Source organism: Taudactylus pleione, unplaced genomic scaffold (genome assembly GCF_031769625.1).
Source record: "Taudactylus pleione unplaced genomic scaffold, aTauple2 ptg000007l, whole genome shotgun sequence".
Taxonomy (NCBI): Eukaryota; Metazoa; Chordata; class Amphibia; order Anura; family Myobatrachidae; genus Taudactylus; species Taudactylus pleione.
Genome location: NW_028284410.1, coordinates 2,429,246 through 2,445,330, shown reverse-complemented (window position 1 = coordinate 2,445,330; position 16,085 = coordinate 2,429,246). Strand labels below are relative to the sequence as shown.

The following is a 16,085-nucleotide window of genomic DNA, read 5'->3' as shown; positions in this document are numbered from 1 at the left end:
ACAATGTGAGCCCATACAACTGACTACTTTTTGAACAATAAGAAGTTGGCCTCTCATTGTCAAACATTGCTCGACTCACTGTCGGCTGCCTTATGGCCTCACATGGCCTCTTCTTCTTTAGAATCGCTAGAAGCATACACTTAGGCTAGACAGGTATTAGACAACTTGATATTGTCACATGTGAATCAAGACTTGGGGTGCTCCAAGTTTAAATATTACCAATGCAGTAACAGTAACAAAGCAGGTCGCCAATTGGCTATCATGTTCAAGGAGGCTGATTATCGCTATTATAAATGCCCAAACAAACACTACAGACACTACCATATCCCAAATAACAAAGCACTTTGAATCTTATTACTCGGATCTCTATAGTACCCTTCCCTTTGACCCAGACCATCATGACCGTTTGATGCGGGAGGTGGAACTCCCTGCTTAAATGTTCACACCAGGAGAGTCTCCATGAGGACATCACCCTTACTGAATTAAACACGGCCATCTCCAAACTTAGATTGCATAAAACTCCAGGCTCAGATGGATGGATGGATGGATGAATATTATACATTTTTACAACAAAAAATAGCCTGAACATTATAAGAATTATTTAACTAAATTCTTCACCACTAAACACCTTTCCCACATTTTAATGAAGGGTACAGTGTTTTAATCCTAAACCTCAGCAGAATACTCAGTTGGCGGAATCCTTCAAGCCTATAACATTACTCAATACCGTCATAAAACTGCTTGCAAAAATTATAGCAGACAGATTACAATTAGTATTACCACATCTACTTACTGATCATCATTTAAGCTAGGTACACACCTATACACAGTGCTATTTTTCTAGAAAAATAGGTTCAGGAACTTGTGGGGGGGCAGAGGAGGGCAGATCTTTGGATAATGTGGGTGGAGCTACAGCAGGGGTGGGGTATCAATTGGTGCGTAAGCCAATTTTTTTTTTTTAATAAAAAAGTTTGGGCTGTGGGGGTGGGTGTTATGGATAGAGGGGCCAGATGCACACATGGGTAGGGGCAGTCATAGGTATACATGGATAGGGGATTAGAGGCACACAGTGGTAATGGTGGATCAGAGGCACACAAGGATAATTTCATAATAATAATCCTGCTATGTGACAGGGACAAACAGAACAGGTCCCCCTGGCATGTCCTCTCACCCTGCCAGGGCAGCCAGGAGGGGGCTCTCTGTTAACCCTCTTGCATCACTAGAGAGGAGGCATGGGTAACCTAGTGCTCTCTAGATGTTGGGGCACTACAGGTCCCAGCACGCTCTGATTTGCCAATGTTGGCACCTCCACAGCAGCTGGGGAATGCTGCTTGACCGTGTGCTGTGGAGACAGGGGCAGGACCCGGTATCACTCAAACCACTCGAGGAGATGATCCTCCATGAATACATCTTCCTCTTCCTCATCAGGCTGCTGCGGCACCTGGCTTGTCAGCCCTGTATCACCGGCCCTTAACTCATGATGACAGATCCTCCCCGTGGGCCGCTCTGCTTGTTATGACAGGCGTAGACGCTCTGCCTGTCATGCAAGCTCATCACTACTGGGGACAACCTCTTTCGGCCGCAGCTTGTCTTGCTGTATGTCCTCAGCCTCCCCTAACATCCCGTGCCATTAAACCCCAAGTGCAATCTGAGCTTTACTACAGTATGCTGCACAGAGGAATAATTAAACTGAACGCCCTTCCGGATGACGTCATTTTGCACATGAACTTCCGGAACGCGTTCTGTCAGAAACATAGCCCTGCCTATTCAATCCTCGGGCCACTCAACCGAGCCAACGGTTAATAGGTGTGTATGCAGGACCGTTGAATGAGAGTTAGCCGATAAACGGCTTATAACACCTGCAATGGTCGGGAAGAGGAGTTGCATCTAATCTGTACAGCCATCGCATCAGTGATGTTACCTCTGGTAAAAATACACACACAATATCTAATTGAGCTTGGATATCATTAAAGCCTTTGACCTTGTGTTTTGGTCCCATTTATTTAGTTTTGCAACTTAGAAACTATGGTTCAACTTTTATCAATTTCATCCATTATCCATATTGCAATCCATATTCCTCTCTCTACTATGTATGTAAGGTTAGGCATAATGGTAACACCATGACAGACCAGACTGAAAAACACAAATCTTACATTTCCGAAGCTGCCCTGGCCGATCTTTCGCTGGAACGTGAACCTCTCAATGGAAATAGAGGTTCTGTCTCCAGGGCAGGCTGGCGAGATGCTGCTTCCTCCTATTGGGGTAACATAGGAAAAGGTTATGAATTTGTTATTTAGAGAAATGAAGAGTCAGAGGATAACAAAGGTTACACAATACGCATTCAGCTGCGGCACTGGGGCACTATGGGATTTTGTATTTTATTGCCCATTGTAAAGAATGATTAATCATGTTGTTTTTTCTGCTATAAAACCAGTTACACATGTACAGTATATAGTTACTAAAGGTATTAGTAGTTCCGTTATATAAGGAATATGTCATTTAGGCTTAGTAGTCATTTGATGCTAGAGCTAAAGCCACCTTCAGATCATTCAAAATAAAACTCCCCAATTCACAGTAATTTACAATTAATTTAAAACAACAATTGTCATTGTGATGTGCAACTTGCTCCCACATTTACTCTAATTTTCATCCCTCATTAATTCATTAATAATCATGATCATGTTAATATACATATAAGATCTTTGGAGTTTATAACACAAATCTCAGTCACTCAGACCCAGAGACTCTTACTCCATGTTGTTCAGTGCAGGGCCGTAACTAGGGTGCTACGACATGTGCCTCGGCACAGGGCACCTCTGGGCAGGAGCACTGCTTGGGCCTGTCAATTACCTGTTTATAATCATCCTCACATGTAGCTTCCTCTTCTTTGATCCCTGACATCTCCTGGCAGCCCCTATCTCCTCCCTGTCAGACTCCTCCTCCATCTGGCCTCCTCCCCTCCAGTCATATCTCCTTTATTTAACACACGCATATCAAAATACTGTCATACCTGGGACTCACCTCTCCCATGGCAATAAGACACCTTACACATGGAGCTATCTGCTCCTGCAAAGTAATCCTGCTAATTCTAATCCTGAGGACATTGTTGATGTAAAACATTAAAATGTTGGTATAACCTGCTTATGTTTACTGAGTCTGCATTGAGTACAGCTGGACTCTCTGTATGTGTGTGTCATGTGGGAAGGGGCATCATAGCATGAGCTTTTTCTGGGCACCAGGACTAGTTGAAACTTTGCATCCAAAAGGCCCTGGGGGGGGGGCAGTAAGGGGGCTCCACAATTTCTGATGGTAGTTCTAAACACAGGCACTGATTCCCGACCTAGGTGTTACCAGCACACCTCAGTACCCTTGCCAGTGAGTTCAGCTGGATGGTAGATGGTACATAAATGACCTCCCCACCTCTGATATTCGCTGCATATACACTACAGGCAGCATTCTTTCTATACCTTCAGTCTGTGATCTACACTGCTGGCTCCAGGCTTGTGCATGGCTGTTCTATGGACAAGTCTTGCCGCAGCTGCAGCTTCACTAGTAGCTTGGCAGCTGAACAAATGACCCTAGCACTAGCGCTCTCCTACATCTAGAGCTGGTAAGCTATACTGCATAATTGTTGTGTATCATCACTGCAGCCTTTGGATTCATACTGTATTTGGAAGTGACACCTGATACAAAGGGATCGGTACCCCTTCATCATAGTATAGGGCAAATCAGATTTGTCACCCCCCTTCCTCATGAGGCCACGCCTCTTTTTCCGACACATGCAGTATGTCCCTATTTTTGCAAGGGTCTGTGTGTGTCATACATGTCTACCCTGCCGGTCTTCTCGGGAGGCTCCCAATTTTTCGAGTAACCCCCCGCACCCCCGGAAGGGTAGGCATTTCTCCCACATTTTGCCCACTTCCTAGTGAAGTGGGCAGAATGGGCAGAATTTCCACAGCGATCGCGGGTCCCCGTTTAGGGGGCGGGGCTTAATGACGCGATTCTCTACTAATCACATCATTTAACCCCAGCCCCTATTTAAATTTAAGCCACTTGCAGCAATTTACCATGAAGGGGTGGGGCTTAATGACATATTCTGTCAGGCCCTGCCCCCGTCACAGCCCACCTGCTTGTCCTCTCCAAAAGCATTTTTTTCGGAACTTGATGATGTTACTGAACGCCACTTTCAGGTGGCCTTCAGCCCCTGATATCCTTCACAGGCTGCTTTTTACATGGCAGCCTGTGCAGATTTACAAGCCACACAGCACAGGGATCTATTCAGATCCCTCCCTGCTGTGTCTGCACTGGAGCTGGATTGTACAGACCCGACTGCAGTTTGAGCGGCGCCATCTTGACTGACACAGGAGGTATATAGCCCCTCACACTGTTGTTTGCTGATACTGTGGGTAAATTAGTATCATTAGTATCATCCACCACTATTGCTTCCTGATTTATTGCATTCATCACATCATCACATTGTCACATCACTATTAGCTCCTGATACTGGAAAAACACCCCTACCACTATTGCTACTTGATGCTGGGGTATAAAGCACCACCACATGCCCCTTTATGAGCATCTTCCCTTGAATACTATCATCTGGTTTGTAATATTGTCATAGCGTGATTGACAGTCTTAGTATTAGTACAGACTATATGATTTCTGTTCCCCACAGAGAGTACTTATACTTCTATGTACCCCATATTGAAGTTCACCATGGAAGAAGAAATAAACCCACCTCCCTATCAGTGGTGGAATTAGAGAGTGGTGGGCCCAGGTGCAAGAATATGCTTTGGGCCCCCCTATGCAGTGCCCCCAGTAGTGGTCCCCCTATGCAGTGTCCCCAGTAGTGGTCCCCCTATGCAGTGTCCCCAGTAGTGCCCCCAGTAGCAGTGCCCCTATGCATTACCCCAAGTAATAGTAATAGTACTCCCGATGCAGTGCCCTCAGTAGTAGTCCCCCTATGCAGTTCCCCCAGTAGTAATCCCCCTATGCATTGCCCCCAGTAGTAATTCCCCCATGCATTGCCCCCAGTAGTAGTCCCCCCTATGCAGTGCCCCCAGTAGTAATCCCCTCTATGCATTGCCCCCAGTAGTAGTCCCCCCTATGCAGTGCCTCCAGTAGTAGTCCCCCCTATGCATTGCCCCCAGTAGTAATCCCCTCTATGCATTGCCCCCAGTAGTAGTCCCCCCTATGCATTGCCCCCAGTAGTAGTCCCCCCTATGCATTGCCCCAGTATTAGTCCCCCCTATGCATTGCCCCCAGTAGTAGTCCCCCTTATGCATTGCCCACAGTAGTAGTCCCCCCTATGCATTGCCACCAGTAGTAGTCCCCCCTATGCAGTGCCCCCAGTAGTCCCCCTATGCATCACTGTTTGTTACTGTGTAGTGCAGACCGCTCTCAATTCGGTCTGCCCTACACTTGTGGGGCCCGGGGGACACTAGTGGCAGGTGCAGTGGCGGCTATGGGCCCTTGCACCACAGCGGGCCCCGGTGCAAGCCACCGGCTGCACCGCCGCTAGTTCTGCCCCTGCTCCCTATCTCTCTCAGTGCACAGACCACTGATTTCTTTTAAGCCCATCATGAAGGACAGACTCTTATATATATATTATTTAAAAATAAATTCAATAATTTAGTGTTAAAAAAACACAATAATAAACAACCTGTCTGCAAACTATCACTAATATCAAGAGGGGAGCGTTGTTGCTCTCTCTTATCCAGACATCTAAACTGTCTAGTTATAGCTACCTATTAATATTGAATGAGATATTGCTGTGCATATAATAATGTAAAAAGGCAGTAATATTACATACCGTAGATGGTATTTGCAAAATACAAGAATTCATTAATAATGGTAATTTTCTACCTATAAAAGTCTTATTTGTTGTTTTATATGTTGGTAGATTTCATAGCAATTAAATATGGAATAAATATTTCTATTTTACAATCTGCAGCATTCTTTTACAAAAATATATTTGTGCATGGGATAAGAAGTGTACCATGTCGGGAGCCATCGGAGGCTCAGGTACTAGTCTTGCACTGTGCACATACAAGTAACACATGGTGGAACACAGTACAGTAAAGTGTAAATGAGACACATTTGGGTATTTCACATGGCTGATTGAGTAAAAGGTCAAAGTTCATACAAATTTCCCTACAATATTATGACTTTACAAACTAGAGATATGTAGAACATTGCCTTGGACCAGGGATGTAACTAGGAATTTGAAGGACCCATAGCAAAAGTTTGTAAGGGCCCCTATGTACAACCCAATGGTGAAATATATGAACCTTTGACAAGTAAGATGGCCCCCCCTCAGCTCTGGGCCCAATAGCAGCTGTACCCTGTGCACCTATGGCAGTTATATCCATGTTTTGGTTATCTGCTTATTAATTTATTTATAATATATATATATCTGCATTTTTTATGTGATATTGCCATTGTTTGAGTATTATTTTTTGTAAGTGTTTTGTTTTGTATGTATTGAGATAATATAGTTTTTTATTAGAGAATATAAAAAATTAATACATTTACATATACCTATATTTTTCATTTGAACAGAGCTTCTTTATAGGGGGATACTATTCCTCCCAATTGTGTATTTGCATTTATTTATAATCTATTATACATGACTAATATTTTGATAAATTAGGTACGTTCCTGGAATAGAGTTTAACACCAGTCAATGACAGTACTGCCTATAAGGGGTCTATTTACTAAGACTCCACATATCATGGAGTTAATGCCACTCCTGCTTCGCCTGCTACTACTGTGAAGCAGGAGATGGCTACCGCAGCTGTTACTAGTAATAGAGCCACTGAGGAGGGTGAACGTTAAGTCTCCCCCTCGGCGGTAACAGCTGAGACCCCTTTCCCCTGACAGCCCTGTATGTGACTCACCATCTCTGACCAGCAGCAGCAGCAGTGACTTTTTTTTTCTTTTGTAAAATCTTTATTAACACACTGTACAATTACAACAAGCACTTCCTGCTTCTCCAATGAGGAGAAGCAGATACCGGCAGCTACAGGAAGCGGTATCAGCGCTGGAGAACACACCTGACGGTAAGTGGCATCTCCCCTTAGTAATACCTGGGACACTTAGCGGCATCAGACCACCCTTCAGTTACTGACCCCCGTCCCGGTGCCACGATCCTACGATTGGGCAGCTGCAAAGTGCAGCAGCTTAGTGACGGCGGCCCTTCAGTAGTCTAACCCCCCCTCGTCCGGAGATTAGCTCCGATCGGGCAACTCCGTCAGCTGCACTAAACTTAATGACGCTAAAAAAATGGCTGCCGGGGGAGCTGCTGCGCATGCCCAGCCACAGCAGCTCCTTCCATCAGCCTTTGCGGAGCCGGAAGCCGTCAGTCAACACTGACGGCCCTGCCTCCAGCCCCTCCACAGCCCACCTCCAGCCTCCTACACTACACAGGCAGCAGACGCAAACCGGAAGTTCCTGGCCACTATGGGCCTGATTCAGACCCACTCGCAAGCGGCTGTCCACTCGCAAGTGGGTCGATGTTGTGCACTGCGCATGCACACGACGGCGGGAGCTCCGTCGTGCGCATGCGCCAGACGCGACGAGCGAAGGAAAGTCCTTCGCTCGTTGTGTCTGATCAAAGGGGGCGTGCTGTCGATGTTGATTGACAGCACGCCCCCTTTGGTGGGCGTACCGGGGGCGTGCCTCCCTGACGGAACGCCTCCCGTCAGAAGCCGGCCCACTGACATCACTAGTGATGTCAGTGGGAGTGATTTTGGCTCTGATAGAGCCAAAATCACTCCTGAGCTTGCGGTCGAAAACCTCAACCGCAGGCTCCGGCTCGCAGTTTCGATGGTCGCGATGGTCAAGACCATCGCGGCCATCAAACTGCACGCTCGTATAGGTTGTGGGTGGTGACCCACAGCTATACGAGCGTCCAGGTCAGTCTGCGCAGGGCGGGGATCCGCCCCTATTATTTAGTATTGGTATCCATCGGGCTGTGGCCTTGGAGCACTGCTTTCTTCTTGCCACCTATTCTAAAATTTCAATTTGATCAATAAATTCTGGCTGTGACCTCTTTTAATTCCATACATGTGTCAGTGTGTTTATTCCTAGGTTTAGGATTAAGTTAAATTAACAAAAGGGAATAATAAAACAAATGGGTGACTTAATGCATCCGAATACTTGCATAAGTTTGAGGATAGATAAGCACCCTGTTTGATATGTAATTTTGTTAGGTAAGAACCAGGCCCGCCACCAAACTGTGACCTTCCTGAAAATAAAGGGAAACTGCAGAGGTCACTGATCAACCACACTAGCCCCGCGCCCAGGAGTTTACCCCCATTGGGTCTATGAAAGCTCTCCGCCCTGTAACGTAAAAAGCTTGGGTATTGCATGACGCATCCGCCAACGCTAAATGACAAGTGTGCAATGACCATATCCGCTCAATACCCATGCATACTCACCTTGCTCTCACACCCATAACAGCAGTAGGACAAGTCCCCATATTTATACACCACTACACTACACGCAGAATGCCCTTGAAATATACTGCCCTTTACCATCCTGCCCCTTCCGTGTACCATCGTGTACTGTGTACCCCCTGCTGCAACTCCAGACCCTAACCCCCTTTTACAAGGTTTTTGCACCTTCCTATCAGGTTTTTTCACCCCTTTTCCCTGCCTCATGCCCCCGCACCTGCATATTCCCAAACTACACATATGCTGCAACCCCCCCTTCTGTCCCCCCTGCCTTCCCCGCAATCTGCCCACGCCCCCCACTGCCACCCATTGCCCCCCCTGTCCCCCATTCCGCAGGCACAGTTGCTGTGCGGTCCAATTCACCAGTTACTGTTTCAAGCCCCCAGGTAGGAGTTTCTGATCTTTCCAGTCGCGTTATCGAGGTCCAGCAGATGGATGATGCAGTGGTATCAGCGAGTCAAATCGTGGTGGGTGCACCATGCAGCGAGGGACAGTTGGCGAACGCTCAGGAGGAAATGTCTGGTCCTTCGGCAGCAATTTCTGGTGAGCATGGTTTTTCTACATTTCGCAGCGCACATTTATCTTCCACTGATTCTAGCGATTCTTCAAGTTCATCTGATAGGCCGCGCAATCTCAAGCGTTACTTTGCGCAAAAAAAATAAAAATAAAAAAAATAAATAAATAATAATAATAAATAAATAAATAAAAATTAAGGCAAAGCGGGGGAGCCATAAGAGGTCTAACACAGTGTCGGCAACTAAGGTGCCGGATGCATCAGGAGATTAGGTTCACTGCGCGAATATGGCTATCCTTAAGGGTTTAAGTTCTAAATTTAGGGAGCAGATCAAGAAGAGTAAATTTGTGCATATGTTTGCGGTTGCGGATTACGCAAGTAGGTCTTTGGATCGGACTTAGTCAGCTGGGGTAGTTGCGGAGGCGACATGTCGTTCTTACCAGAATTCGGTGGCGCGTGTATATGTTTTTGCGGCACGCCCCTTAAATCCAGGCCTGGGGAGTATTATGAATGTGCTAAAATACATGCACATGGTATACGGCTTAAACTAGTCAGCTAAAGGTACTGCTTGGCGGCAATACGACGCATTTAGGACACAGCAGGAGGGGGTGGCAGTATTTTAATTCGGTTTCAAGGACGTCGAGGTTTGGCTTGCAGTCAATCAACTGCCTAACGCGCCTGCAGATTCCTCGGCTGGTCTGAAGCAGCCTTTTCTGATCCGCCCTGGATCTGCGGGCATCAGTTGCGTGCCGTGCTGCGCGTGTAATAACACGCAGCATCATGAGGGGCAGGCTGTGGATATTGGCATATCTGCATGCTCTGCGGGAGTGGTCACCCAGCCAAGATGTGCAGGGGGTCTGCGGCGCAGGAACAGGTTGAGTAGAATAGGGCAACGAGCATCGCGGAGGTGTTCAATGAAGCGCCGTTTCTGAGTAATTTGGGGGTTTTGAGGAGTTGGTTGGGTCGGGGGGGCAAGGTTTTGGCGTAGGTTGGTGTTTACCTTTGACATGGGCGATATCTGGGTTTTCTAGGAAGATTCTGAAATCAGCGCATGTCCATCTGGAAGTCGTTAGGTGTACGGTGGAGGCGGAAGCCAGGTTAGGGCGCATGTGCGGCCACCTTTTTGCATCCCCCCCATTTTCTGAAAGTTTAGGTGCACCGCCTTTAAGGCGGCACCGTAGAGGGAACCGAGTAGATTTGGGTTGATACAGCATCTCTCTTGCCCAGATAGAAGGGTTGGGCTCCCACGCATGATGCCCATCAGATTGTCGTGTCGTTTGCCAATCTGTTTATAAAAAAAAAAAAAAAAACGCCCTGGAGATAGTACAAGGTTTCGGGGGGAGGGCTCTACTAGCTAAGGCGGATATAGAATCCGCTTTACGGCTGTTGCCCATTCACCCCGAGTCCTTTAGATGTGTGGGAATTAAAGTAGTAGAGCTCTATTACGTAGACTGATGTCTGTCGATGGGCTGTTTCATTTCGTATACTTTTCGAGGGTTTAGTTACTTTTTTGCTTGCCGGCCTTGTTCGTCGTTAGTAAGGTCTACTTATGCGCATATATTACTTGGATGTAGAACCCGATACCTTGATAGGGTTATGCCACTTGTCTATGGAGAGGGCGTGGCATTTTGGGGGAGTTGCTAGAAGCGTTCATTTAGGTAAAGAAGGTTTAGTTAATGTAGTTGCAATCGCTATTGGGTCCCCTCAGTTTCACGTTTAGAGTCATACCTAGGAGTTGGTTTTTTTTTTTTTCAGCAGATGGCTAGGAGGAACCTCAGCGGGGGTTAGGAAGCCTCATAACCTCATTCTGCATCTCTTTGGAGCTGAGTGAGGTTCTGCGTTTTTGGTTGGTTGTTTATGTGCGAATTCAATGGCGTAAAGATATGGCCTCCGGCATCTGTAGCCAATTCGAACTTCAACTGTTTACAGATGTGTCCGGTTCCTTAAGTTTTGGTGCATTTTGTAAGGGTGTGGTGCATGGAGCCCGGGCCGGTTACTTATGGGTTTCAGGGCCTAAACAAGAACATCCTTCTTTTAGAGAGTGTTCCCAATGGTAGGTAGCTGTAGGAGAGCAAGATTTGCAATAGGCGAATTCCCTTTTGGATAACTTAAGCGTGGTGTAGGTCGGTGCTAATCAGGGATGGACTTAGATCCGGCCTTATGGTTGTTGATGTATTTTACACTGCTAAGTGGGTAAGGAATATTGAATTTAGGGCATGGCAGGTTTCAGGCGCTGCAAACGGTATGGCGGACGCCTAAAATCTTTTTCAGTGGGACAGGTTCATTTTATCGTGCCTCCTGTTTAAATGGTTTAACCTTCCCTTTCCATGCCCGGCATTTCATTGGGCTGGCATCAAGGACCTCACACTGAAGTCATTGACGCCTAGTACATTAAAGACCTACACGGCGGTTTGGTACGATGGGCAGGGTCTTAGCTTCCAAGAGCGGGTGAGGTTGGTCGATTGATGATTATATAGCAGAGTTTGTCTGGGGCATGCCACGAAAGGGGTCATTCCAAGGCAGTTTGTCTTCAGCATTATCAAGTATCTCTAAATTTTTCCAGGCACGCCGTGGGCGGATCTGGCCAATTACATTATACTAAGCATGGGCAAGCTAGTTGCTGCTAATAAGCTTTATGCGCTAGCAGGTTTAAGGTTTAATAAGGTGGTTATTAAGCAGGTATTGATCTTATGCTAATTACATAGGTTTAAGACAAATTAGCTGGCCAGGGGGCGTTGCATTTCTATTCAGGCGCTTGCATATCTCGTGAATTTGTCCAGTTGCTCAGGCAGGGTGCTTTAATAATGTTCGCCCTCCAGGTGGCGGGCACTGGTTTATCCTTGCTAATCTAACCCCCTTTGTCCAGGTGGCAGTTTATGAGGGTGTTTCAGAATTATCTTATTGCTTTAGGTATAGCTACGGAGCTTTGCAGGACTCATTAATTTAGTTAGGGGCAGCAGCTTGCGCAGCGGGGACAGGTGTTTCAGTCGACTTATTAAAAACAGTTAGGGTGGTGAGGTCGTATTTAAAGGAGGATAAGTTGCACTAGGTAGTTGCGCTCCTTGCGAGTTTGTTGGGAAACCTAGGGGCCTTATGCCTACTGCCGCTAGGGATTCTGAAAGGATTTTCAGCTTTTGCCCTCAAAGAGGTTTTGCTGTTTTTCATCTTCAGATGGGTCACCCAACTATTTTGTTTCCCTTTCCTTGGGGTTAAATTGTTGTTGTTATTATTACATACCAATTTCTGTCTGTATTAAATTCCAATATCTGTCTGTATAAATGCCAATTTATGTCTACGTGAACTCTCGGACAGGTTTGTCCGGGAATGCTAATTGTCGGGTGTGGGTAAATTCCTATTTTTTACTGGGCTAGCCAGCACCCCTTGGATTTGCAGGTCCAATTTTTTGCTGTGAGTGGGTAAGTTGCAATTGTTAGGATTACGAGAAATGCATTGGAAGCGCCTGCTAGATGCCCTATGGGCAGCAGACGAGACGTTTGGGGCCCCACTTGGGAGGCAATGATTTGGGCGCATGCATGGGTATTGAGCGGATATGGTCATTGCACACTTGTCATTTAGCGTTGGCGGACGGGTCATGCAATACCCAAGCTTTTTACGTTACAGGGCGGAGAGCTTTCATAGACCCAATGGGGCTAAACTCCTGGGCGCGGGGCTAGTGTGGTTGATCAGTGACCTCTGCAGTTTCCCTTTATTTTCAGGAAGGTCACAGTTTGGTGGCGGGCCTGGTTCTGCGAACCGGGCTTTGGCGGGAAGCAGTGCTCACGGGCGGCCTATTATTAGCGCAGGAGTGCCTGTGGTAGCATCTTTCCTTTGAGAGCGGCCAGTTTGTCACCGCCTAAAGGGGGGACATGGTCTTTGTTCCAAGGGAGGGGCCAATGCTGTGCCAATTAGGGGAGGATGGTACTGCCCCAGGTCAGTCTGCGCAGGGCGGGGATCCGCCCCTATTATTTAGTATTGGTATCCATCGGGCTGTGGCCTTGGAGCACTGCTTTCTTCTTGCCACCTATTCTAAAATTTCAATTTGATCAATAAATTCTGGCTGTGACCTCTTTTAATTCCATACATGTGTCAGTGTGTTTATTCCTAGGTTTAGGATTAAGTTAAATTAACAAAAGGGAATAATAAAACAAATGGGTGACTTAATGCATCCGAATACTTGAATAAGTTTGAGGATAGATAAGCACCCTGTTTGATATGTAATTTTGTTAGGTAAGTTAAGGGTTAAAAGCTGGAGGGGGGTGCGGTTAGTTATTGGTCATTTGAGGAGTATAAGCCTATGGTAGAATTTCTGGGAGGGCTTAGAGGTCCCATATAAATAGTCTGGGGAAGGGAGCCATCTTCCTCTTTCCAGTTTATTCAACCCCACCCACCCACCCGTGTAAGCTGGTTTCTATCATTCTTATTTTGTTGGATAGTGCTTTTGTCTGTGATTTCTCCCAACAGGTAGAGGTGCAGCCTGGCGGGAAGCAGTGCTCACGGGCGGCCTATTATTAGCGCAGGAGTGCCTGTGGTAGCATCTTTCCTTTGAGAGCGGCCAGTTTGTCACCGCCTAAAGGGGGGACATGGTCTTTGTTCCAAGGGAGGGGCCAATGCTGTGCCAATTAGGGGAGGATGGTACTGCCCCAGGTCAGTCTGCGCAGGGCGGGAATCCGCCCCTATTATTTAGTATTGGTATCCATCGGGCTGTGGCCTTGGAGCACTGCTTTCTTCTTGCCACCTATTCTAAAATTTCAATTTGATCAATAAATTCTGGCTGTGACCTCTTTTAATTCCATACATGTGTCAGTGTGTTTATTCCTAGGTTTAGGATTAAGTTAAATTAACAAAAGGGAATAATAAAACAAATGGGTGACTTAGTGCCCCAGGTGCAGTGTGATATTGTAGCCTGCACTTAGCGCTGGCAGGCTGCAGGCAGAGAAAGTCCCTTTAGTACATACTGAGAATCAGTACAGTATGTACAGGGATTTTTTTCTGCCTTTAACATTTGTAACCCCTTATCTCCCCTTAATAAATAGGCCTCTAAGTGTTCTTTGAATAATGCTCATGAATCAGTAGAGGTGTCTGTGTTGATTTATTAATTTGTTATACAGTGGTTTTCAATCAAATTGGTTGATGTACTAAGCTGTGGAAAGTGATAAATTGGAGAGTGATAAACCACCAACCAATCAGCTCCTAGCTGTCATTTTTCAAACACAGCCTATAACATGGCAGTTAGGAGCTGAGTGGCTGGTACTTTATCACTCTCCAAATTAACACTTTCGGGAGCTTATTACATCTCCCCCCTCAGTCCTCAGGGCCACTAATAGGTCATAACTTCCGGGTCACCCGAGGGTCTTTAGAATGCGACACTTATATGTCAGTTAGAAATGACTGTGCTGCACTGACAGTAATGACGGCCCCCGTGCCCCCCTGTATTTTATGTTAGTTTTTTTTACATGATCAAACATTGGTATAACCATTCAGTACTATTGCATATTAAACTCATTTAAAGGCAATAGCCTTTAATAGATTAGCTTTAGTGGGAATCCCAGGAAGGTTTCTAGGCTCTATGGTACTTAGGTATGTGAGATTGAATTGAATTTATAATAAACCATTAATAAATATCAGTCATGCACTAAGCTACAGTTTGAGCTATAACTAATGGTAGGAGATCAAGTTCACTATATTCAGAAAATATTTTCTGTTAAAACCATTTTGCCCTCTTTACCTGGTGGTCTGTCCTGTTCATCGGTGCAGTGACAGTCCTCAATGGCTACCCTGGTCTTCTTCTCGGTCTTCTTCTCTGGGTCCATGGCAAAATCCTCTTTTCTCCATTTCCTCTTCCTGCAAAGATTGATGTTCTTTCCTTGCCCATCATCATGGTGTTTCCTCTTCTTTTTCTTCTTCTGCTGCTGCTCCTGTGCTCCTCTCTTCTCACTCTCTCTCCTCCTCTTCTGATGTTTTGACTCAAGACCCTTGCTCTTATCCATTTTGCCTCCGTGTGGATCTTCATGTGGTCTTTTCACACCTTGGCCTGATGTCTTCCCTCCATGCTGTCCTGTCTCCCTGATGGTGCCAGTCTTCAAATAAAATTCATCTTGTGCAGTGCCGCATGTTACAGCAACCCTGCGCCTCTTCTCCCCGCTCCTCTTCTCCTTGCGCCTCTTCTTTCCGCTCATTTTCTCGCCTTCTCGCTCTCTCTCTGGCTGCGCAGCTCAGGTAGGTCAGTTACAACCACCAACTGCCACTCAGAGTGACAGATGTAAACAACGCGGTTCCCCAGACAACAGAACGGAATCCTGTGGCCGTGAGACCGTGCACCTGCTCTCTCTCTACCCACTGTCATGCATTTCTAATGTATTTATTCTTAGAGGCCTATTCATTGCTGGGGGCCATGCAGCCCCTATAATTAAGTAACTAACTTGCTGTGAATTGCGGCAGTGGAAACTTTTCAGCATTGCTCCGGTGTGGGGACAACTGCTCTGAAAAGGAGCTGTCCCCACAATCAGTAACACTGCTACCAAAGTAGCAGTGTTACTTTGCATGGTGGTCTGGTTGAATGTGCATGCATGAGGCATGGCTGCCGATCTCGCTATGTAATGGCAGCTGAGGGATCCACTCAGATGCTCTTCCCAACCACGGATGCCTCTTCCCATAGAAAGGAACAGGGCACTGGGAATCAGCTCCATCTGAAGATGCCATTGAATCTAGCAAGCAAACTCCGAAAACTTTTGGAGTTTGCTGAATATTAGGCAACCCCATCAGTCGCCTACTAATGAACGGGTCTGTTACAAAAAAGTGATGATGAAAAGGCCCCTTAATGAGTTTGGGTGTTTTAAAATTGATAGAATTGGTGTAGGAGTTTTATTCTATTATAGTTTTAACATTTTGTTAACTGACTTGATGCTTATTTATTACTTATTTAGTTTTTAATTGAAAACATTTCACTTTTGTTTGTTATTATTTTTTCTGTACTTCTCAGTCCTCTCCCAGAATTTTAATGCTGGCCACACACATAGTGATATTTTACCCGATCTGTCCGATTCCGACACATTGGAACGACAGATTGTGTAAAATATGGCCAAATTGAGAGTAAATCGTGAGTCCCCACTCATGAT

At 46.1% G+C, this 16,085-nt stretch overlaps 1 protein-coding gene across 1 annotated transcript in view; it reads right to left on the bottom strand.

The window, feature by feature from the left end:
• Positions 1-14,780, bottom strand: part of LOC148542852 (protein kinase C delta type-like) — a 79,777-nt gene extending 64,997 nt beyond the window's left edge. Inside the window, exons 1-2 of the mRNA XM_088460192.1 lie at positions 14,696-14,780; positions 2,154-2,254 (exon numbers count right to left, since the gene is read on the bottom strand). Coding sequence (XP_088316318.1) covers positions 2,154-2,254; positions 14,696-14,780 — 186 coding nt within the window. The remainder of the gene's footprint in view (positions 1-2,153; positions 2,255-14,695) is intronic.
• Between the last annotated feature and the right edge of the window lie 1,305 nt (positions 14,781-16,085).